This window comes from Mytilus galloprovincialis, chromosome 2 (genome assembly GCF_965363235.1).
Source record: "Mytilus galloprovincialis chromosome 2, xbMytGall1.hap1.1, whole genome shotgun sequence".
In the NCBI taxonomy this organism is placed as follows: Eukaryota; Metazoa; Mollusca; class Bivalvia; order Mytilida; family Mytilidae; genus Mytilus; species Mytilus galloprovincialis.
The window spans coordinates 43,414,636-43,441,914 of record NC_134839.1 but is presented as its reverse complement, the minus strand read 5'-3'; the positions used below and the strand labels follow the sequence as shown (position 1 = coordinate 43,441,914).

Below are 27,279 nucleotides of genomic sequence, written 5' to 3'. Positions count from 1 at the left end.
AATTGCAGCGTAATTTTTTTTTGCACTTGGTGACCTTTGACCTTGGGTGCAAATTAAAGGTCACATGAACTTAAGATTATTGGTGTAGGTCCCAAGTCTTTACGACTTCCGGTTCTCGAGATACAATTTTTCAAAAATTGGGTATATTTTTTCAAGGGAAATAACTCCTTATAAGGGTTAACAACAAAATGATTGTATATGTTCATTATCATTGCCATCTGGTCTTGTACATGTTGCCGTTTTCAAATCAATTCTATCTTGAATACTTTTTGAGAAAAATGTAAAAGAAAGAAATTGCTTCAAGGGGACGTAACTCTCATAGGTAATAATGAAATCCTTAGCAGCCTCATATGGTAACACATCATGATGAGATCTAACTGTTGTCCAAATAAGGTCATGATATCTTTAAAAACAACGAGGGGGGGCCATGTCGAAAAAAACCAATAAAAGGGAGATAACTTCTAAAGGGGATGATGAAATCCTACACAGCCTCATCTGGTAATACTTCATGATGAGTTCTACCGATGGTCCATATTTGGTCTTGATAACTCCAATAGAAACGAGGGGAGGCCATGTCAAAGAAATGCTGGATGAAAAAAAAAAAAAAAAAAAAAAAAAAAAAAAAAACAGGAGAAAAACAATAAGGTCTTTCCTCGCGGAGAGGAAAGACCTTAACTAGTATCTCAATTGTTTGTAAAACAATTGAAAGGTCTTTCCTGTAAAAGTGATGTTTTCGTAATGTTCTTTGTACGACCTTTCGTTTGATATACGACAAGCATACCTTCTGAAACTTTTCGCTTTTTACACTTAATGACCTCATCCGCCTACGTTTTTGAGATCGGAAGTATGATATATGTAACACAGGGTAGATGAGCTTTCATTTGATATGCGACAACTCCATCTTCTAAAAAGTTTGATTTTTGCACTTAATAACCCCATCCAACCAATTGTTGGAGGTTGGGAATTTGATATTTCAAATGTATACATCATGACCTTTCATTTGATATACAACAACCCTATCGTAAACAAAAAATTTATGTTTTGCACTCAATGACCCCATCCAACCAATTTTTGGGGGGAGGCAATTTGAAATTTGAAATGCACGCTTTATGTTCTTTCATTTGATATGCGACAACCTTACCATCTGAGAAATTTGAATGTTTGCACTAAATGACCCCACCATTCCCTCTGGGATGAAAAGGGGGTTTAAAATTTTAATTTTTTAAGTAGAGTTTATTAAGACCTTCAATTTGATATATCAGATGACCCCATTTGACAAAGTGCAAATAATGATGCAATATCAACTATATAAATAGAAGTTATGAAACTTACAAAGTCAATGCAAAACATGAAAATTTCAAATTGATTTTTTGGTGTTTTTTTCCATGGAATGTTTTTGGTATTTGGTCAAACATATAACTATGACCCCGTTCACACTAGGCAATTTTTATCGATTTAAACTAGACCGGTTCACTTTAGATCGATTTAAGGGCCATTGTGAACGCTTTGAATCGATCTTCAATCGGTCTAAACTAAAACACCAAAAGAGGTAGTTTAGTTTGAATCGATCTAAAGTAAACCGATCTTACTTTAAATGTGAACGTAGAGATCGGTTTAAACTAGTACGATTGAATCGAAAATAACGTATGCGCATGTACAGCGTCAAAATTATCTCAGAGGTTCATTGTTTAACCCATATTTCTCTGTTTACAGATATTTAAAACAAACTGAAAACATTTTGTCTTCGCCATCGCATAGATTTGCGAAATCCGTGTCTTCTTTTCTTATGATGATTTTTTTTTTTCTTTTCAGGAACCGCAATATTTCGTCGTGTTGTAATTTCGTTACTACAAATATATATTTGTTTCAAAATTAAAGAAAACGGCAATAACATCTGTTTCAAAATGGTAACTTCTGATTCAGGAGAAACAATAGCTTTGTCCATTTTTTTTTCAAGTGTGTGTGTCTGATAATCAATAGATGATTTTAATAAATCAGTTCTATTTATACCCAATGTTTACAGTTTTACGGGCAAAAAGGTTAGATCGATTGCGTTTTTAATTGTAGTGTGAACGCTGTGGATCGGTTTAGACCGATAGAGATCGTTATGATTAAAGATAATGTGAACGCTAACTGGTTTTATTTAGATCGATTTAAATTAGATCGATTAAAAAAAATGCTAGTGTGAACGGGGTCTATGTCAACCTCTTCAATTTCTAAAACATTTTAAGTGGTAAGCTCTTGATGATTCAGAAATACTTGCCTCCGCTCTCAAAACTTGAAACTGTATTATCTCTAAAACGACAATAGATATTTCAAATCTGTTCAATGATAAATGATCTACAGTTGAAGGACAACATTATAGAAAAAAAATGTGGACAATTTCAAAGTTCACCAAGGTCACAATTAATCATCAAATATATGATGCAATACCAAACTTCAGAACCGGAAGTCGTAGAGATATGGGACTATCACCATTCAACTCAGGACCACTTGACCTTTCAAATATCACAAGGTCAAGGTCATAGCATAATGTGAAGGTCAAGGTGAAATTTCATCATGACCTGACATTGACCTCAAATTGAAGGTCTTGAATTACTGATCATCTTTGCAGTTTATAGTAGGTTGATATCTGTTACCTTTAAAAAGATATACATACAATACTATACTTTTAAGAATCATCCCGTCGTAACTTTTGAACAGACAGTCGGACACTTTTGAGCTCAGTGTATAACATGTAGAGCTCATAGAGAGGAACATTTTATACGCTGTAAGTATGCAGCAAACTCTTATCGTTTTCTTAATATGCAAGCTTGAAATTGCAGCGTAATTTTTTTTTGCACTTGGTGACCTTTGACCTTGGGTGCAAATTAAAGGTCACATGAACTTAAGATTATTGGTGTAGGTCCCAAGTCTTTACGACTTCCGGTTCTCGAGATACAATTTTTCAAAAATTGGGTATATTTTTTCAAGGGAAATAACTCCTTATAAGGGTTAACAACAAAATGATTGTATATGTTCATTATCATTGCCATCTGTTCCTGTACATGTTGCCGTTTTCAAATCAATTCTATCTTGAATACTTTTTGAGAAAAATGTAAAAGAAAGAAATTGCTTCAAGGGGACGTAACTCTCATAGGGAATAATGAAATCCTTAGCAGCCTCATATGGTAACACATCATGATGAGATCTAACTGTTGTCCAAATAAGGTCATGATATCTTTAAAAACAACGAGGGGGGGCCATGTCGAAAAAAACCAATAAAAGGGAGATAACTTCTAAAGGGGATGATGAAATCCTACACAGCCTCATCTGGTAATACTTCATGATGAGTTCTACCGATGGTCCATATTTGGTCTTGATAACTCCAATAGAAACGAGGGGAGGCCATGTCAAAGAAATGCTGGATGAAAAAAAAAAAAAAAAAAAAAAAAAAAAAAAAAAACAGGAGAAAAACAATAAGGTCTTTCCTCGCGGAGAGGAAAGACCTTAAAAACTAGTATCTCAATTGTTTGTAAAACAATTGAAAGGTCTTTCCTGTAAAAGTGATGTTTTCGTAATGTTCTTTGTACGACCTTTCGTTTGATATACGACAAGCATACCTTCTGAAACTTTTCGCTTTTTACACTTAATGACCTCATCCGCCTACATTTTTGAGATCGGAAGTATGATACATGTAACATAGAGTAGATGAGCTTTCATTTGATATGAACAACGCCATGTTCTAGAAAGTTTGATTTTTGCACTTAATAACCCTATCTTACAAATTTTTGGAGGTCAGGAATTTGATATTTCAAATGTATACATCATTACCTTTCATTAGATATACAACAACCCTATCGTAAAAAGAAAATTTTAATTTTTTGCACTCAATGACCCCTTCAAACCAATTTTTGGGGGACGTCAATTTGAAATTTGAAATGTACGCTTTATGTTCTTTCATTTGATATGCGACAACCTTACCATCTGAGAAATTTGAATGTTTGCACTAAATGACCCCACCCTTCCCCCTGGGATGAAAAGGGGGTTTAAAATTTTCATTTTTAAGTAGAGTTTATTAAGACCTTCAATTTGATATATCAGATGACCCCATTTGACAAAGTGAAAATAATGATGCAATATCAACTATATAAATAGACGTTATGAAACTTACAAAGTCAATGCAAAACATGAAAATTTCAAATTGATTTTTTGGTGTTTTTTTCCATGGAATGTTTTTGGTATTTGGTCAAACATATAACTATGTCAACCTCTTCAATTTCTAAAACATTTTAAGTGGTAAGGTCTTGATGATTCAGAAATACATGCCTCCGCTCGCAAAACTTGAAACTGCATTATCTCTAAAACGACAATAGATATCTCAAATCTGTTAAATGATAAATGATCTACAGTTGAAGGACAACATTATAGAAAAAGAATTTGGACAATTTCAAAGTTCACCAAGGTCACAATTAATCATCAAATATATGATGCAATACAAAACTTGAGAACCGGAAGTCGTAGAGACATGGGACTATCACCATTCAACTCAGGACCACTTGACCTTTCAAATGTCACAAGGTCAAGGTCATAGTATAATGTGAAGGTCAAGGTGAAATTTCATCATGACCTGACATTGACCTCAAATTAAAGGTCTTGAACTACTGATCATCTTTGCAGTTTATAGTAGGTTGATATCTGTTACCTTTAAAAAGATATACACACAATACTATACTTTTAAGAATCATCCCATCGTAACTTTTGAACAGACAGTCGGACTCTTTTGAGCTAAGAGTATAAAATGTAGAGCTCGTCGAGAGGAACATTTTATACGCTGTAAGTATGCAGCAAACTCTTATCGTTTTCTTAATATGCAAGCTTGAAATTGCAGCGTAATTTTTTTTTGCACTTGGTGACCTTTGACCTTGGGTGCAAATTAAAGGTCACATGAACTTAAGATTATTGGTGTAGATCCCAAGTCTTTACGACTTCCGGTTCTCGAGATACAATTTTTCAAAAATTGTGTATATTTTTTCAAGGGAAATAACTCCTTATAAGGGTTAACAACAGAATGATTGTATATGTTTATTATCATTGCCATCTGGTCTTGTACATGTTGCCGTTTTCAAATCGATTCTATCTTGAATACTTTTTGAGAAAAATGTAAAAGAATGAAATTGCTTGAAGGGGACGTAACTCTCACAGAGAATGATGAAATCCGTAGCAGCCTCATATGGTAACACATCATGATGAGATCTAACTTTTGTCCAAATAAGGTCATGATATCTTTAAAAACAACGAGGGGGGGCCATGTCGAAAAAAAGCAATAAAAGGGAGATAACTTCTAAAGGGGATGATGAAATCCTACACAGCCTCATCTGGTAATACTTCACGATGAGGTCTACCGATGGTCCATATTTGGTCTTGATAACTCCAATAGAAACGAGGGGAGGCCATGTCAAACAAATGCTGGATGAAAAAAAAAAAAAAAAAAAAAAAAAAAAACAGGAGAAAAACTAGTATCTCAATTGTTTGTAAAACAATTGAAAGGTCTTTCCTGTAAAAGTGATGTTTTCGTAATGTACCTTGTACGACCTTTCGTTTGATATACGACAAGCATACCTTCTGAAACTTTCCGCTTTTAACACTTAATGACCTCATCCGCCTACATTTTTGAGATCGGAATTATGATATAAATAACATAGAGTAGATGAGCTTTCATTTGATATGCAACACCTCTATGTTCTAGAAAGTTTGATTTGTGCACTTAATAACCCTATCCAACTAATTTTTGGAGGTCGGGATTTGATATTTCCAATGTACACATCATGACCTTTCATTTAATATACAACAACCCTATCTTAAAAGAAAATTTATTTTTTGCACTCAATGGCCCCATCCAACCCATTTTTGGGAGACGTCAATTTTAAATTTGAAATGTACGCGTTATGTTCTTTCATTTGATATGCGACAACCTTACCATCTGAGAAATTTGAATGTTTGCACTAAATGACCCCATCCGTCCTCCTGAGATGAAAAGGGGGTCCAAAATTTTCATTTTTAAGTAGAGTTTATTAAGACCTTCAATTTGATATATCAGATGACCCCATTTGATAAAGTGCAAAAAATGATGCAATATCAACTATATAAATAGAAGTTATGAAACTTACAAAGTCAATGGAAAACTTGAAAATTTCAAATTGAATTTTTGGCGTTTTTTTCCATGGAATGTTTTTGGTATTTGGTCAAACATATAACTATGTTAACCTTTTCAATTTCTAATACATTTTAAGAGGTACGCTCTTGTTGATTCAGAAATACATGCTTCGGCTCGCAAAACTTCAAACTGCATTATCTCTACAACGACAATAGATATCTCAAATCTGTTAAATGATAAATGATCTACAGTTGAAGGACAACATTATAGAAAAAGAATTGGGACAATTTTAAAGTTCACCAAGGTCACAATTTATCATCAAATATATGATGCAATACCAAACTTAAGAACCGGAAGTCGTAGAGACATGGGACTAGCACCATTCAACTCAAGACCACTTAACCTCACAAATATTACAAGGTCAAGGTCATAGTATACTGTGAAGGTCAAGGTGAAATTTCATCATGACCTGACATTGACCTCAAATTGAAGGTCTTGAATTACTGATCATCTTTGCAGTTTATAGTAGGTTGATATCTGTTACCTTTAAAAAGATATACACACAATACTATACTTTTAAGAATCATCCCGTTTTAACTTTTAAACAGACGGTTGGACATTTTTGGGCTTATTGTATAAAATGTAGAGCTCGTCGAGAGGAACAATTTACACGCTGTATGTATGCAGCAAAGTCTTACCGTTTTCCTAATATGTAAGCTTGAAATTGCAGCGTAATTTTTTTTTGCACTCGGTGACCTTTGACCTTGGATGCATATTAAAGGTCACATGAATTAAAGATTATTAGTGAAGGTCCCAAGTCTCTACGACTTCCGGTTCTGGAAATAAAAATTTTCTAAAATTGTTTACGATTTTTCAATGGGAATAACTCCTTATAAGGGTTAATAACAAAATGATTGTATATGTTCATTAACATTACCATCTGTTCCTGTACATGTTGCCGTTTTCAAATCGATTCTATCTCTAGTACTTTTTGAGAAAAATGCAAAGGAAAGAAATTGTTTCAAGGGAATATAACTCTCATAGGGGACGATGAAATCCTATTCAGCCTCATATGGTAATACATAATGATGAGATGTACCTTTTGTCCAAATAAGGTAATGATATCTTTAAAAACAACGAGGGGGGGGGCCATGTGGAAAAAAATCAATAAAAGGGAGATAACTTCTTAAGGGGATGATGAAATCCTACAAAAGTTCATCAGGTAACAGTTCATGATGAGGTCTATCGATGGTTTAAATTTGGTTTCGATAACTCCAATAGAAGCGGTAGGAGGGCGTGCCAAACAAATGCTGGAAGAAAAAAAAAAAGAAAAAAAAAAAACATTAGAAAAACAATAAGGTCTTTCCTCACGAAGGGGAAAGACCTTAAAAAACTAGTATCTCAATTGTTTGTAAAACAATTGAAAGGTCTTTCCTGTAAAAGTGATGTTTTCGTAATGTTCTTTGTACGACCTTTCGTTTGATATACGACAAGCATACCTTCTGAAACTTTTCTCTTTTTACACTAAATGACCTCATCCGCCTACATTTTTGAGACCGGAAGTATGATATATGTAACACAGGGTAGATGAGCTTTCATTTGATATGCGACAACGCCATGTTCTAGAAAGTTTGATTTTTGCACTTAATAACCCCATTCAACCATTTTTTGGAGGTTTGGAATTTGATATTTCAAATGTACACATCATGACCTTTCATTTGATATACAACAACCCTATAGTAAAAGAAATTTTTTTTTTGCACTCAATGACCCCATCCAACCAATTTTTGGGGGACGTCAATTTGAAATTTTAAATGTGCGCTTTATGTTCTTTCATTTGATATGCGACAACCTTACCATCTGAGAAATTTGAATTTTTGCACTAAATGACCCCACCCTTCCACCTGGGATGAAAAAGAGGTTTAAATTTTTCATTTTTAAGTAGAGTTTATTGAGACCTTCAATTTGATATATCAGATGACCCCATTTGACAAAGTGCCAAAAATGATGCAATATCAACGATATAAATAGAAGTTATGAAATTTACAAAGTCAATGCAAAACATGAAAATTCCAAAATGATTTTTTGGTGTTTTTTTCAATGGAATGTTTTTGGTATTTGGTCAAACATATAACTATGTTAACCTCTTCAATTTCTTAAACATTTTAAGTGGTAAGCTGTTGTTGATTCAGAAATACATGCCGCCGCTCGCAAAATTTCAAACTGCATTATCTCTAAAACGACAATAGATATCTCAAATCTGTTAAATGGTAAATGATCAACAGTTTAAGGACAACATTATCGAAAAAGAATTGGGACAATTCCAAAGTTCATCAAGGTCTCAATTAATCATCAAATATATGATGCAATACCAAACTTGAGAACCGGAAGTCGTAGAGACATGAGATTACCACCATTCAACTCAGGACCACATAACCTTTCAAATATCACAAGGTCAAGGTCATAGTATACTGTGAAGGTCAAGGTGAAATTTCATCATGACCTGACCTTGACCTCAAATTGAAGGTCTTGAATTACTGATCATATTTGCAGTTTATAGTAGATTGATATCTGTTACCTTTAAAAAGATATACACAAAATACTATACTTTTAAGAATCATCCCGATGTAACTTTTGAACAGACGGTCGGACATTTTTGGGCTTATTATATAATATGTAGAGCTCGTCGAGAGGAACATTTTATACGCTGTATGTATGCAGCAAAGTCTTATCGTTTTCCTAATATGTAAGCTTGAAATTGCAGCGTAATTTTTTTTTGCACTCAGTGACCTTTGACCTTGACTGCATATTAAAGGTCACATGAATTAAAGATTATTGGTGAAGGTCCCAAGTCTCTATGACTTCTGGTTCTCGAAATACAATTTTTCTAAAATTATGTTCAATTTTTCAAGGGGAATAACTCCTTATAAGGGTTAATAACAAATGATTGTACATGTTCATTAACATTGCCATCTGTTCCTGTACATGTTGCCGTTTTCAAATCGATTCTATCTCTTATACTTTTTTAGAAAAATGCAAAGGAAAGAAATTGTTTCAAGGGGATATAACTCTCATAGGGGGCGATGAAATCCTATTCAGTCTCACATGGTAATACATCATGATGAGATCTACATTATGTCCAATTAAGGTCATGATATCTGTAAAACCAACAAGGGGGGGCCATGTTGAAAAAAATCAATAAAAGGAAGATAACTCCTAAAGGGGATGATGAAATCCTTAACAGGGTCATTTGATAATACATCTTGGTGAGGTCTAGCGATGGTCCATATTTGGTCTTAATAACTTCAACAGAAACAAGAGGCGGGCATGTCAAAAAAATGTTGGAAGAAAAAAAAGAAAAAAAAAAAGAAAAAGAAAAAAAAACATTAGAAAAACAATAAGGTCTTTCCCATGTAGGGGAAAGACCTTAACTAGTATCTCAATTGTTTGTAAAACAATTGAAAGGTCTTTCCTGTAAAAGTGATGTTTTCGTAATGTTCTTTGTGCGACCTTTCGTTTGATATACGACAAGCATACCTTTTGAAACTTTTCGCTTTTTACACTTAATGACCTCATCTGCCTACATTTTTGAGATCGGAAGTATGATATATGTAACACAGGGTAGATGAGCTTTCATTTGATATGCGACAACGCCATGTTCTAAAAAGTTTGATTTTTGCACTTAATAACCCAGTCCAACCAATTTTTGGAGGTTGGGAATTTGATATTTTAAATGTACACATCATGACCTTTCATTTGATATACAACAACCCTATCGTTAAAGAAAATTTATTTTTTGCACTCAATGACCCCATTCAACCAATTTTTTGGGGACGTCAATTTGAAATTTGAAATGTACGCTTTATGTTCTTTCATTTGATATGCGACAACTTACCATCTGAGAAATTTGAATTTTTGCACTAAATGACCCCACCCTTCCACCTGGGTTGAAAAAGAGGTTTAAAATTTTCATTTTTAAGTAGAGTTTATTGAGACCTTCAATTTGATATATCAGATGACCCCATTTGACAAAGTGCCAAAAATGATGCAATATCAACTATATAAATAGAAGTTATGAAACTTATAAAGTCAATGGAAAACATGAAAATTTCAAAATGATTTTTTGGTGTTTTTTTCAACGGAATTTTTTTGGTATTTGGTCAAACATATAACTATGTTAACTTCTTCAATTTCTTAAACATTTTAAGTGGTAAGCTGTTGTTGATTCAGAAATACATGCCGCCGCTCGCAAAATTTCAAACTGCATTATCTCTAAAACGACATAAGATATCTCAAATCTGTTAAATGGCAAATGATCTACAGTTAAAGGACAACATTATAGAAAAAGAATTTGGACAATTTCAAAGTTCACCAAGGTCACAATTAATCATCAAATATATGATGCAATACCAAACTTGAGAATCGGAAGTCGTAGAGACATGGGACTATCACCATTCAACTCAGGACCACTTGACCTTTCAAATATCACAAGGTCAAGGTCATAGTATAATGTGAAGGTCAAGGTGAAATTTCATCATGACCTGACATTGACCTCAAATTGAAGGTCTTGAATTACTGATCATCTTTGCAGTTTATAGTAGGTTGATATCTGTTACCTTTAAAAAGATATACACAAAATACTATACTTTTAAGAATCATCCCGTTGTAACTTTTGAACAGACAGTCGGACACTTTTGAGCTCAGTGTATAAAATGTAGAGCTCGTCGAGAGGAACATTTTATACGCTGTAAGTATGCAGCAAACTCTTATCGTTTTCTTAATATGAAAGCTTGAAATTGCAGCGTAATTTTTTTTTGCACTTGGTGACCTTTGACCTTGGGTGCAAATTAAAGGTCACATGAACTTAAGATTATTGGTGTAGGTCCCAAGTCTTTACGACTTCCGGTTCTCGAGATACAATTTTTCAAAATTTGTGGTTATTTTTTTAAGGGAAATAACTCCTTATAAGGGTTAACAACAAAATGATTGTATATGTTTATTATCATTGCCATCTGGTCTTGTACATGTTGCCGTTTTCAAATCGATTCTATCTTAAATACTTTTTGAGAAAAATGTAAAAGAAAGAAATTGCTTCAAGGGGACGTAACTCTCATAGCGAATGATGAAATCCTTAGCAGCCTCATATGGTAACACATCATGATGAGATCTAACTTTTGTCCAAATAAGGTCATGATATCTTTAAAAACAACGAGGGGGGGGGGCCATGTCGGAAAAAACAATAAAAGGGAGATAACTGCTAAAGGGGATGATGAAATCCTACACAGCCTCATCCGGTAATACTTCATGATGAGTTCTACCGATGGTCCATATTTGGTCTTGATAACTCCAATAGAAACGAGGGGAGGCCATGTCAAACAAATGCTGGATGAAAAAAAAAAAAAAAAAAAAAAAACAGGAGAAAAACTAGTATCTCAATTGTTTGTAAAACAATTGAAAGGTCTTTCCTGTAAAAGTGATGTTTTCGCAATGTTCTTTGTACGAGCTTTCGTTTGATATACGACAAGCATACCTTTTTAAACTTTTCGCTTTTTACACTTAATGACCTCATCCGTCTACATTTTTGAGATCGGAATTATGATATATGTAACACGGGGTAGATGAGCTTTCATTTGATATGCGACAACGCCATGTTCTAAAAAGTTTGATTTTTGCACTTAATAACCCCATCCAACCAATTTTTGGAGGTTGGGAATTTGATATTTCAAATGTACACATAATGACCTTTCATTTGATATACAACAACCCTATCGCAAAAGAAAATTTATTTTTTGCACTCAATGACCCCATTCAACCAATTTTTGGGAGACGTCAATTTGAAATTTGAAATGTACGCTTTATGTTCTTTCATTTGATATACGACAACCTTACCATCTGAGAAATTTGAATTTTTGCACTAAATGACCCCACCCTTCCACCTGGGATGAAAAAGAGGTTTAAATTTTTCATTTTTAAGTAGAGTTTATCGAGACCTTCAATTTGATATATCAGATGACCCCTTTTGACAAAGTGCCAAAAATGATGCAATATCAACGATATAAATAGAAGTTATGAAACTTACAAAGTCAATGCAAAACATGAAAATTTCAAAATGATTTTTTGGTGTTTTTTTCAATGGAATGTTTTTGGTATTTGGTCAAACATATAACTATGTTAACCTCTTCAATTTCTTAAACATTTTAAGTGGTAAGCTGTTGTTGATTCAGAAATACATACCACAGCTCGCAAAATTTCAAACTGCATTATCTCTACAACGACAATAGATATCTCAAATCTGTTAAATGGTAAATGATCTACAGTTAAAGGACAACATTATAGAAAAAGAATTGGGACAATTTTAAGTTCACCAAGGTCACAATTAATCATCAGATATATGATGCAATACCAAACTTGAGAACTGGAAGTCGTTGAGACATGGGACTATCACCATTCAACTCAGGACCACTTGACTTTTCAAATATCACAAGGTCAAGGTCATAGTATAATGTGAAGGTCAAGGTGAAATTTCATCATGACCTGACATTGACCTCAAATTGAAGGTCTGGAATTATTGATCATCTTTGCAGTTTACAGTAGGTTGATATCTGTTACCTTTAAAAAGATATACACACAATACTATACTTTTAAGAATCATCCCGTTGTAACTTTTGAACAGACGGTCGGACATTATTGGGCTTATTGTATAAAATGTAGAGCTCGTCGAGAAGAACATTTTATACGCTGTATGTATGCAGGAAAGTCTTATCGTTTTCCTAATATGTAAGCTTGAAATTGCAGCGTAATTTTTTTTTGCACTCAGTGACCTTTGACCTTGGGTGCATATTAAAGGTCATATGTATTTAAGATTATTGGTGAAGGTTACAAGTCTCTATGACTTTCGGTTCTCGAATATAAATTTTTGAAAAAATATTTTTAATTTTTAAAGGGAGATAACTCCTTATAAGGGTTAATAACAAATTAATTGTTTATGTTTATAAACATTGTCATCTGTTCTAATACATGCTGTCACTTTCAATTCAATTCTATCTCTAATACTTTTTGAAAAAAATGCAAATGAAAGAAATTGCTTCAAGGGGATATAACTCTCAAAGTAGATGATGAAATCCTATGCAGCCTCATATGGTAATACATCATGATGAGATCTACCTATTGTCCAAATAAAGTCATGATATCTTTTAACACATTTTGGGGGGACCATGTTGAAAAAAATCAATAAAAGGGAGATAACTTCTTAAGGGGAAGGTGAAATCCTACAAAAGTTCATCTGGTAAAAGTTCATGTTGAGCTCTATCGATGGTTTAATTTTGGTATTGATAACTCCAATAGAAGCGGTAGGAGGGCGAGCCAAACAAATGCTGGAAGAAAAAAAAAGAAAAAAAAACATTAGAAATATACGACAAGCATACCTTCTGAAACTTTTCGCTTTTTACACTTAATGACCTCATCAGCCTACATTTTTGAGATCGAAAGTATGATGTATGTAACACAGGGTAGATGAGCTTTCATTTGATATGCGACAACGCCATGTTCTAGAAAGTTTGATATTTGCACTTAATAACCCCATCAAACTAATTTTTGGAGGTCGGGAATTTGATATTTCAAATGTACACATCATGACCTTTCATTTGATATACAACAACCCTATCTTAAAAGAAAATTTATTTTTTGCACTCATTCAACCCATTTTTGGGAGACGTCAATTTGAAATTTGAAATGTACGCTTTATGTTCTTTCATTTGATATGCGACAACCTTACCATCTGAGAAATTTGAATGTTTGCACTAAATGACCCCACCTGTCCCCCTGGGATGAAAAGGGGGTTTAAAATTTTCATTTTTAAGTAGAGTTTATTAAGACCTTCAATTTGATATATCAGATGACCCCATTTGACAAAGTGCAAATAATGATGCAATATCAACTATATAAATAGAAGTTATGAAACTTACAAAGTCAGTGCAAAACTTGAAAATTTCAAATTGATTTTTTGGTGTTTTTTTCCATGGAATGTTTTTGGTATTTGGTCAAACATATAACTATGTCAACCTCTTCAATTTCTAAAACATTTTAAGTAGTAAGCTCTTGATGATTTACAAATACATGCCTCCGCTCGCAAAACTTCAAACTGCATTATCTCTAAAACGACAATAGATATCTCAAATCTGTTAAATGATAAATGATCTACAGTTGAAGGACAACATTATAGAAAAAGAATTGGGACAATTTCAAAGTTCACCAAGGTCACAATTAATCATCAAATATATGATGCAATACAAAACTTAAGAACCGGAAGTCGTAGAGACATGGGACTATCACCATTCAACTCAGGACCACTTGACCTTTCAAATATCACAAGGTCAAGGTCATAGTATAATGTGAAGTTCAAGGTGAAATTTCATCATGACCTGACACTGACCTCAAATTGAAGGTCTTGAACTACTGATCATCTTTGCGGTTTATAGTAGGTTGATATCTGTTACCTTTAAAAAGATATACACATAATACTATACTTTTAAGAATCATCCCGTCGTAACTTTTGAACAGACAGTCGGACTCTTTTCAGCTCAGTGTATAAAATGTAGAGCTCGTCGAGAGGAACATTTTATACGCTGTAAGTATGCAGCAAACTCTTTTCGTTTTCTTAATATGAACACTTGAAATTGCAGCGTAATTTTTTTTTGCACTCGGTGACCTTTGACCTTGGGTGCAAATTTAAGGTCACATGAACTTAAGATTATTGGTGTAGGTCCCAAGTCTTTACGACTTCCGGTTCTCGAGATACAATTTTTCAAAAATTGGGTATATTTTTTCAAGGGAAATAACTCCTTATAAGGGTTAACAACAAAATGATTGTATATGTTAATTAACATTGCCATCTGGTCTTGTACATGTTGCCATTTTCAAATGGATTCTATCTTGAATACTTTTTGAGAAAAATATAAAAGAAAGAAATTGCTTCAAGGGGACATAACTCTCATAGGAAATGATGAAATCCTTAGCAGCCTCATATGGTAACACATCATGATGAGATCTAACTTTTGTCCAAATGAGGTCATGATATCTTTAAAAACACCGAGGGGGGGCCATTTCGAAAAAAACCAATAAAAGGGAGATAACTTCTAAAGGGGATGATGAAATCCTACACAGCCTCATCTGGTAATACTTCATGATGAGGTCTACGGATGGTCTATATTTGATCTTGATAACTCCAATAGAAACGAGGGGAGGCCATGTCAAACAAATGCTGGATGAAAAAAAAAAAAAAAAAAAAAAAAAAAATATACAACAACCCTATCGTAAAAGAAAATTTATTTTTTGCACTCAATGACCCCATCCAACCGATTTTATGGGGACGTCAATTTGAAATTTGAAATGTACGCTTTATGTTCTTTCATTTGATATGCGACAACCTTACCATCTGAGAAATTTGAATTTTTGCACTAAATGACCCCACCCTTCCACCTGGGATGAAAAAGAGGTTTAAATTTTTCATTTTTAAGTAGAGTTTATTGAGACCTTCAATTTGATATATCAGATTACCCAATTTGACAAAGTGCCAAAAATGATGCAATATGAACGATATAAATAGAAGTTATGAAACCTACAAAGTCAATGCAAAACATGAAAATTTCAAAATGATTTTTTGGTCTTTTTTTCCATGGAATGTTTTTGGTATTTGGTCAAACATATAACTATGTTAACCTCTTCAATTTCTTAAACATTTTAAGTGGTAAGATGTTGTTGATTCAGAAATACATGCCGCGGCTCGCAAAATTTCAAACTGCATTATCTCTAAAACGACAATAGATATCTCAAATCTGTTAAATGGTAAATGATCTGCAGTTAAAGGACAACATTATAGTAAAGAATTGGGACAATTTCAAAGTTCACCAAGGTCACAATTAATCATCAAATATATGATGCAATACCAAACTTGAGAACCGGAAGTCGTTATGACATGGGACTATCACCATTCAACTCAGGACCACTTGACCTTTCAAATATCACAAGGTCAAGGTCATAGTATAATGTGAAGGTCAAGGTGAAATTTCATCATGACCTGACATTGACCTCAAATTGAAGGTCTTGAATTACTGATCATCTTTGCAGTTGATAGTAGGTTGATATCTGTTACCTTTAAAAAGATATACACAAAATACTATACTTTTAAGAATCATCCCGTTGTAACTTTTGAACAGACAGTCGGACATTTTTGGACTTATCATATAAAATGTAGAGCTCGTCGAGAGGAACATTTTATACGCTGTTTGTATGCAGTAAAGTCTTATCGTTTTCCTAATATGACAGCTTGAAATTGCAGCGTAATTTTTTTTTGCACTCGGTGACCTTTGACCTTGGGTGCAAATTAAAGGTCACATGAACTTAATATTATTGGTGTAAGTCCCAAGTCTTTACGACTTTCGGTTCTCGAGATACAAATTTTCTAAAATTATGTACAATTTTTCAAGGGGAATAACTCCTTATAAGGGTTAGTAACAAAATGATTGTACATGTTCATTAACATTGCCATCTATTCCTGTACATGTTGTCGTTTTCAAATCGATTCTATCTCTTATACTTTTTGAGAAAAATGCAAAGGAAAGAAATTGTTTCAAGGGGATATAACTCTCATAGGGGACGATGGAATCCAATTCAGCCTCAAATGGTAATACATCATGATGAGATCTACATTATGTCCAATTAAAGTCATGATATCTTTAAAACCAACGAGGGGGGACAATGTTGAAAAAAATCAATAAAAGGGAAATAACTCCTAAAGGGGATGATGAAATCCTTAACAGGGTCATTTGGTAATACATCTTGGTGAGGTCTAGCAATGGTCCATATTTGGTCTTAATAACTTCATCAGAAACAAGAGGCGAGCATGTCAAAAAAATGTTGGAAGAAAAAAAAGAAAAAGAAAAAACGGAAGAAAAACAATAAGGTCTTTCCTTTGTAGAGGAAAGACCTTAAAAACAGGAGAAAAACAATAAGGTCTTTCCTCGCGGAGAGGAAAGACCTTAAAAATAAGGTCTTTCCCATGTAGGGGAAAGACCTTAACAATAAGGTCTTTCCTCGCGGAGAGGAAAGACCTTAAAAACATTAGAAAAACAATAAGGTCTTTCCCATGTAGGGGAAAGACCTTAAAAAAAAAAACAGGAGAAAAACAATAAGGTCTTTCCTCGCAGAGAGGAAAGACCTTAAAAACATTAGAAAAACAATAAGGTCTTTCCTCGCGGAGAGGAAAGACCTTAAAAAAAACACTAGTATCTCAATTGTTTGTAAAACAATTGAAAGGTCTTTCCTGTAAAAGTGATGTTTTCGTAATGTTCTTTGTACGACCTTTCGTTTGATATACGACAAGCATACCTTCTGAAACTTTTCGCTTTTTACACTTAATGCCCTCATCCGCCTACATTTTTGAGATCGGAAGTATGATAAATGTAACACAGGGAAGATGAGCTTTCATTCTATATGCGACAACGCCATGTTTTAAAAAGTTTGATTTTTGCACTTAATAACCTCATCCAACCAATTTTTTGAGGTTGGGAATTTGATATTTCAAATGTATACATCATGACCTTTCATTTGATATACAACAACCCTATCGTCAAAGAAAATTTATATTTTGCACTCAATGACCCCATCCAACCCATTTTTGGGGGACGTCAATTTGAAATTTGAAATGTACGCTTAATATTCTTTCATTTGATATGCGACAACCTTACCATCTGAGAAATTTGAATGTTTGCACTAAATGACCCCACTCTTCCCCCTGGGATGAAAAGGGGTTTACAATTTTCATTTGTAAGTGGAGTTTATTAAGACCTTCAATTTGATATATCAGATGACCCCATTTGACAAAGTGCAAATAATGATGCAATATCAACTATATAAATAGAAGTTATTAAATTTACAAAGTCAATGCAAAACATGAAAATTTCAAATTGATTTTTTGGTGTTTTTTTCCATGGAATAATTTTGGTATTTGGTCAAACATATAACTATGTCAACTTCTTCAATTTCTAAAACATTTTAAGTGGTAGGCTCTTGATGATTCAGAAATACATGCCTCCGCTCGCAAAACTTGAAACTGCATTATCTCTAAAACGACAATAGATATCTCAAATCTGTTAAATGATAAATGATCTACAGTTGAAGGACAACATTATAGAAAAAGAATTGGGACAATTTCAAAGTTCACCAAGGTCACAATTAATCATCAAATATATGATGCAATACAAAACTTGAGAACCGGAAGTCGTAGAGACATGGGACTATCACCATTCAACTCGGGACCACTTGACCTTTCAAAGGTCACAAGGTCAAGGTCATAGTATAATGTGAAGGTCAAGGTGAAATTTCATCATGACCTGACATTGACCTCAAATTGAAGGTCTTGGATTACTGATCATCTTTGCAGTTTATTGTAGGTTGATATCTGTTACCTTTAAAAAGATATACACACAATACTATACTTTAAGAATCATCCCGTCGTAACTTTTGAACAGACAGTCGGAATCTTTTGATCTCGTGTATAAAATGTAGAACTCGTCAAGAGGAACATTTTATACGCTGTAAGTATGCAGCAAACTCTTATCGTTTTCTTAATATGCAAGCTTGAAATTGCAGCGTAATTTTTTTTTGCACTTGGTGACCTTTGACCTTGGGTGCAAATTAAAGGTCACATGAACTTAAGATTATTGGTGTAGGTCCCAAGTCTTTACGACTTCCGGTTCTCGAGATACAATTTTTCAAAAATTGTGTATATTTTTTCAAGGGAAATAACTCCTTATAAGGGTTAACAACAAAATGATTGTATATGTTTATTATCATTGCCATCTGGTCTTGTACATGTTGCCGTTTTCAAATCGATTCTATCTTGAATACTTTTTGAGAAAAATGTAAAAGAAAGAAATTGCTTTAAGGGGACGTAACTCCCATAGGGAATGATGAAATCCTAAGCAGCCTCATATGGTAACACATCATGATGAGATCTAACTTTTGTCCAAATAAGGTCATGATATCTTTAAAAACAACGAGGGGGGCCATGTCGAAAAAAACCAATAAAAGGGAGATAACTTCTAAAAGGGATGATGAAATCCTACACAGCCTCATCTGGTAATACTTCATGATGAGGTATACCGATGGTCCATATTTGGTCTTGATAACTCATGTAGAAACGAGGGGAGACCATGTCAAACAAATGCTGGATGAAAAAAAAAAAAAAAAAAAAAACGGAGAAAAACAATAAGGTCTTTCCTCGCGGAGAGGAAAGACCTTAAAAAGAAGATGTGGTATGAAATCAATGAGACAACTATCTACAAGAAACCAAAATAACACAGAAATAACCAACTATGGGTCACTGTACAGCCTTCAACAATGAGCAAAGCACATACTGCATAGTCGCCTATAAAAGACCCCGAAATGTAACAATGTAAAATAATCATGCAGTCAAAACAGAAAATTAACTAAGTCTGTATATGTAACTTAGTTGCTCGCAAGAGGAACGCCAAGCAAGCCTGAACAAAGGTCACTGGTGTCAACGTGATGATCGTAACTGCAATTACGATCATCCCAATATGGTGGACACACATTTAGGGAATTTTTAGAAGGACGATTTCTCGACTATAACAGCTTATTTTCAGATTTGTTTTATATCAAGAAAAATCTTAATAAGCATTGCAAATGAACGTGTGTTTCCTAAATAATAGACAAACAACCAGAAGAACAAAAATCGAGATTAAAAAAAACACGATAATGATGGCCTATGATCGTTACTTCGTCTATGGATGATCGTAACGTTGACTTTTTTTTTATAAAAAGATGATAGTAACTGAAAATTTAGAATGTGTATTTTCTTTAAATGAACATCCTAATAAACAGTCACGATATGTTGGTATTACTGAAAATACATGTAGTATTATTTTTAAACTAAACAACATGAACGTTAATGAACACAGATATTTGTCAAAAATAAAAGGGGAAATTAGAAGGCTGTTATTCAAATTTCCTCAATATTGTTTTGTTATGAATATTTTAGTTAACATTCAAAATGGAATACGTTTATATGAAGTAAATATAATTACCATCCTTATGATACAGTTTAAGAATACAGGCCAAAAATTTCACTGAATATTTTAGAAATAACTTACGTAATGGAAAAGGCATAAAGTTAAATTATTTTGATGTGTTTCTATCAGTTTTAGCTTGTTGCCTGGTCTTGTATTTTCTTAATCAAATTATGACTTTCAAACCTTGGTAGACTACAGAGGCAGATTGAGAGGGAGAGACAGGGTGTCTGCTTCCTTTTTTTGTGGGGAAAATTTGGTTGAATACATAGGGAATCAATGAAGCATGACTATAGCGAGCTTACCCTTAGGCAGCCAGTCCCCTCCCCCTTTATTTAAATCTCTTGATCCGCCACTGCACTATTGTTGCCTATATTTACCATGGGTTGAATATTTATGTAAAGAAAAAAAGTTGAAATAGATGGTATGTACACGTTCTTCTTAGATTCCATGTTTTTTTCAAGCTATAAATCCGTACACTCACGGGTATATGACATGTATTAATTGAAGTAAGTCGAAGTTGTTTATTCTAAAGATACCAATGAGGGAGCTACCATTTGATTTTTATTAGGGGGGGTGACATTTGGGAAAAAAAGACAGGACAGGAGTTTTGAGTAAAAAAAGGCCAGATTAACAACTTAGCCAAACAAAAAGGCAGGGCGATAATTTGGGTAAAAATAAAACGGGAAACACTAATGATAAATAAACAGGACCGAATATGTTGATAAATAAAAATGCAGGATGAGATTTCAACTTAACATAATGCACAATTTTTTTTCATCCTAGCCCCAATAAAAATCAAATAATTAGTAGCTCCCTTTATTGATAGTTTCATTGGTTTTTTTTTTCATTCATTCAACAGATATGGTTACAATTCTTAAAGCTATATTTTTTTCAACCTCTCCTTGAAAAATCTCAAATCTGTTAATAAAAAACAATGAAGTCTGAATTCCCCAAAAATACCAGGTTCTCGAAAGGTACTATTGTCCCTACAAAGTGTAGGGAAAAAAAGAAAACAAAACTCCAATTTTGCCAAACTGGCCATCATATGAAATGTCCAATACCTTGTTTATATAGTATATGTAATCAATATACATGTGTTAACCCCCAATGCATTCTAATATTGAACTAGATAAAAAAAAAAGATGGAATCTCGCGAAATCATAACCATTTGTGCACTTACCAATAGGACGTTACCCTCCCCTCCAGTGATTGTTCCTCATTATTTTCACAATATTTGCTGATAATGTACACTTTTTCGCATACCAGACAGCTTTATTTATTAGAAAATGCTTCGTTGGAACAGACAGTTATTACGATCATCTTAAATAAAAGTTACGATCATCGTGGATAAAAATAAATAAAAGTTACGATCATTATTGTGCTTTCTTGTATCTGTATTTTCATTCTTCTTGTTGCTTTTTCATCACGAACGAAAAATTATTTCAATGGCAATGCTTATAAAGATGTTTCTTGACAAAATACAAATTTGAAAATAAGTTTTCAAAGTGGAGCAATCAGCCTTCTAAAATTTCCCTAAATTTGTGTCCGCCATATGGGATGATCGTAACTGCAGATACGATCATTACATTGACACCAGTGAAAGGTATACGCTTGGTGAACGCTTTTACTCCAGGAAATTTTTATGGAGCATAAAAAAATTCATTCAGCTCAAGCGTGTGTCAAGCGTATACCTGTATGCTACACACACACAATATACACGCTACAAGGGTGTTGAAAACGCTACAGATAAGTTTGAGACACGTTAAGGGCACGTTGTATACGCTTCAAAATCGTTTGATTATAACTAAAACAAACACCCCATCACGTCCTAGTAACTTTGAAAGCACTTATTATCGTTCCAGATACGACCGGGACACATCTCAAAATACGTTCAATAGACTTTTTTCCTTCGTAGCGTATATTCCATTTACGCTAGACATACGCCAACATACTTAACCTGAACGCCAGATAATCGCTTATAGGTACGCTTCTCGCATGCCCAATCAACACTTTAAGCTCATTGTGCACACGATACAGATATGATTGACAGGTTGAATGCATCCAAAATTACAAGCGTATTGGTAGCATGCATGATTTTTTACCACGGCCCACGTACGTCATAGCTATACATTGACGCCGGTATTACATTAAGTAAACAATCAATGTCAGTTTCTAATTCTTATGTACAACAAAAGTAATATAAAACAATACATCTTTATTGAACAATTATCTAATATATAATGCCAAACAAGCATTTGGGTTTACGATTGCATTTCTTTTTTCAAAGAAAGCAACTTTCCTGATAGTTATGCAGATGCAGTAGATGCATTTTTAGTTCAATGGAATAACATTAATCCCTATTGTTTTCCTTCTTTCAGTCTGATTGGGAAGATATTGCAACCAGATGCTCCGCAGGGCGCAGCTATATATGACCGCAGAGGTTGAACCCTGAACAGTTGGGGCAAGTATGGACACAACATTTAAGCTGGATTCAGCTCTAAATTTGGATTGTGATTAAATAGTTGACACAGCATAGGTTTCTGACACAGAATGAATGTGGTCTAATGAACTTAAACATTTTTTTTTGCCTTTGAGCAATTCACTATGCTGTTGAATATTAATACTCTCAAAAAAATGTTTGAAGAAATTTTCTTTTTATTTATGAAATCTGAAATGAGAAAAATTTTGTGTTCATAAACCTTGTGTTTAAATTTCATTGATTTCTATTTACTTAAACTAAAGTTATTGTGCGAAAACCAAGAATAATGCTTATTTGGGCCCTTTTTTGGCCCCTGATTCCTAAACTGTTAAAACCAAAACTCCCAAAATCAATCCCAACCTTTCTTTTGTGGTCATAAACCTTGTGTCAAAATTTCATAGATTTCTATTAACTTAAACTAAAGTTATAGTGCGAAAACCAAGAAAATGCTTATTTGGGCCCTTTTTGGCCCCTAATTCCTAAAATGTTGGAACCAAAACTCCCAAAATCAATACCAACCTTCCTTTTGTGGTCATAAACCTTGTGTTAAAATTTCATAGATTTCCATTCACTTTTACTAAAGTTAGAGTGTGAAAACTAAAAGTATTCGGACGACGACGCAGACGACGACGCCAACGTGATAGCAATATACGACGAAAATTTTTTCAAATTTTGCGGTCGTATAAAAATAAAACAGTTCACCTTCAGTATGGTAATGGCTATAATATAACTATACAGATTGATAGACTGATTTAGTAATACCATCAATAAAGTGGAGTTAAAGTCTTGTAGGATTGTAAGTATGTTTTATTTTATCACCTTGCACTTTCACGACTTGACTGGTTTTCTACAGCAGTTGGTTCAAATTTCTGACCAGTTGAACAATTTGGTTTTAATAAAAAAAATTGCAATTTGGTCAAAATTTTGAATGAATTGCAATTGGTGGATAGCAACACTTACAGTCAAGTCACTGTAACATTACTCTATAAGCAAGGTTTAGGTTATAGTGCTATTAACACTGCAAGAAGTATGTTATCTTCTTTTTTGTCAGTAAATAGAGAAATAACGGTTGGTCAATGGCCATTAGTGAAGCGATTTCTAAAAGGTATATTTAATCTTAAACCATCATTACCTAGATATCAAAAGACTTGGGATGTTAATATAGTGTTAAAATATCTTATGACATTAACACCAGTTCACATGTTGACTTTGCATGTTTTATCGTATAAGTTAGTTACATTATTGTTATTATTAACAAGTCAAAGGTTACAAACTATTCATTGTTTGGATTTGGATGACATAATTAAGTGTTACAGATAGTAGCATATATATAGATGTAAGAACTTTATTAGAATGTTCGAATTTAGTGGATCACATTTACAACCAATAGAGTTGCCAGCTTTTATTGATGATGATAGACTGTGTTTAGTTACTGTTTTTAAGGAATATTTACTTAGAAGCTGTGTCAAACCGTGTCTAAAGCCACTATTACACGTTGGGTGAAAACTGTTCTGCAGTTGGCTGGTATAATAATTACAATTTATAAATCACACAGTACTAGATCAGCTAGTACCTCAGCAGCTTTTCAATGTGCTACTTCTATTGATACAATATTAAAAGCTGGAGGATAGTCAAATGATTCAACCTTTAGAAAATTTTATATCAGACCAGTTTCAAAACAAAATTATTATAAGTTTTGAGAAGTCAAAAATTGTCAAACTGATTAATTAGAATAAGTATGAACAGTTTACTATAAAGTTGCATATATCATTTGATTGTATGTATATATCATTGTATGTATATATCATTGTATGTATATATTGTTTAGTTATACTTTGGAAGAATACAAGTTAACTACTACTTAGTAATTACTTATGCCTGATAATATAGACATAAATAAGACTGGTTATGTGTAACAGATCACATATCTCTGAAATCTAATGGTACTCTCAGCATATAGGTTCAATAAAATTGTAAAATTAAATGAGACTTACCTTAAGTCAAAATTTGATTGTAATTTTGTTGAACCTTTTTATGCTGAGAGTTAACATGCCCACCTGATAACTTGTATTCCCGCCCAATTTCCTTTTCTTTTCTGGTGTATCATGTGTACTATGTACTCTGTTACATTCTCTGAAAAGTGACCTCTATGACCGAATATGGCATGCACACTCTCATGTTATCTCAGCATAAATAGGTTCAACAAAATTACAATCAAATTTCGACTCAAGGTAAGTCTCATTTAATTGTACAATTTATAATCACCAAATGAAGATGACTGGTGTAAAACTCCACTCACCCTTTTACCATATCATTATCAGAACAGCCATTTTAAAGATGCTGTCGTAATTGCTACCCTTTAATTTAAGATTCGCATGTTGGCTCTGTTATATTAAGCCTCTTTGTGACATGACAGATGACTTACCTTAAGGACAGCGAAACATACCACAATGCACACAGTTGGTAATAATAAAGTCTTTGACAATTTCACAGGAGTCTGTAAATAAATATAAGGCACCATTATTTAAATTAAATAATATGTATTTTTATTCAAGTATAAGTAGTTATTCTTATTATGGTTGAAATATCCATCTTTTTTCATTATATAAGCGTTATAACCCTTATGTCAACCTTCCTTGGTCAGTTTTATGAAATCAATGTGCTGAATGGGAGCTAGAATTGAAAGAACTAGAACACATCCGTGATATCGCAGGCTTTCAGAGCTTGGTTGAAAGCAATACTATGTAAACTGTTGTAGGGAGAATTGCAAAAATTTATGTGTGGAGAATTTCAGAAAAGGTATAATAAACTGTTATCACAGAGATATGTCTCGCCTTTTTGTAATTTTGATTATACAAATGTTGAAATCAAAATAGCAATACTTTAAAATCTTACACAAGTCATGCAAATATTCAAAGTCAATAAACCATGACTGAGTTACATGGCTAAACAATCTCCATGTAAATGAGATGTGCCAATGCTAATGCAACTGCATACCAAATATCATTGACTTATTATAAGTTGTTCCCAAACCTAAACACAAACATTAACTTGTAAACTATGTAAAAGTTTCAAAGTCAATGAACCATGCAGAGGGGGTGGGGCTATATAATCTCCATGGAAACAATACTTGCAAATGCCAATAAATTTGCATACCAAATATCATTGACTTAACATTAGCAGTTCATCTTAAACTGATCTAATCACAATCTAATACATGTAAACTAAGATAAGTTTCAAAGTTGATAGACCATGACTGAGGGGGCGAGGCCAAATATTCTCCATGGAAATGAGATGTGCCAATGATTATACCACCGAATACCAATTAACATTGGCCTACCACTAATGGTTCCCCTTGAACTGACCTAATCACAAACTAATACATGATAACTTAGCAAAATTTTCAAAGTCAATAGACCATGACTAAGGGGGCAGAGCTAAATTATTTCCATGGAAATGAGATATGCTAATGCTTATACAACTGCATATCAAATATCATTGACCTACTTGTGGTTCCCCATAAACTGACCTAATCACAAACTAATACATGTAAAATAAGCAAAAGTTTCAAAGTCAATAGACCATGACTGAGGGTGCAGGGCCAAATAATCTCCATGGAAATGAGATGTGCCAATGCTTATACAACAGCATACCAAATATGATTGACCTACCACTTGTGGTTCACCATAAACTAGACCTAATCACAAACTAATACATTGTTGACGCCGCCATCCTCCCGCTGCCGTCGCCACCGGAAACAGCATACCTATGTCTTGCTTTTTGACTCCGTCAAGGCAAGACAAAAATTTATAGGTACTTGGAGACAGGACAATTTTTTTAAGCCCTCTCCCTTTTTTCAAAAGTCCGTTATTTTTTTTGATTTCTGTATACTATGAATATACATATACTATAAATAAAGTGTATTTGCTATTAAATATCAATTTCAAGTTTCTTCTCCAAGGCAATCACTGCTATAATATAAAGAGTCTCTATTAATGCGAAAAATTACTGTTTATATCATTTGGCAAGAACTTTTTCAGTTATTCGTCATGAAGGTACCCCCATTACGACCCTCATGAAAACTAAACTGTCCTAAACGGAAGTCTAGTCTTTTACTTAAAAGTCCAACTGATGACGGAAACAATATCCTGACACCTTTATTATAGTTTTTCTCCCAAAATAACCCAAATGGAATAATCATAAGCGAGGATGACAAATGAGACTATGCATGGTACCTATAGGTCACAAAGGCATGATGATTAATTTATTGTGGAAGGAAGAGAAGCAACACACAAAAATGAGGTCTTCTCATTTAATAGTATAGATTTCATAATATCTTGAGCATTTATTTCAGAATTGTCTAATGATAGTATTATCATTTTAACCGATTTTCTAGCTTCTATACATTTGTAATTTTATTAATGTTATTTAAATAACTAGAAAAAGACTTTTTCATACACTGACTGTTTTTTACATCATTTATGAGTTTTCTTGTCAACCTTGATTTCTTATCATTGAACTTACTGGGTTATTGCACTCTTGGGGAAAAGCTTCTCTGTATAGACGCTTATGTT

General features: G+C 33.5%; 1 protein-coding gene across 1 annotated transcript in view; it reads right to left on the bottom strand.

The window, feature by feature from the left end:
- LOC143063641 (protein C-mannosyl-transferase DPY19L1-like) overlaps positions 1-27,279 on the bottom strand; it is a 312,490-nt gene that overhangs the window by 146,621 nt on the left and 138,590 nt on the right. The window contains exon 14 of the mRNA XM_076235893.1: positions 25,115-25,202. Within this exon, the coding sequence (XP_076092008.1) occupies positions 25,115-25,202 (88 nt within the window). The remainder of the gene's footprint in view (positions 1-25,114; positions 25,203-27,279) is intronic.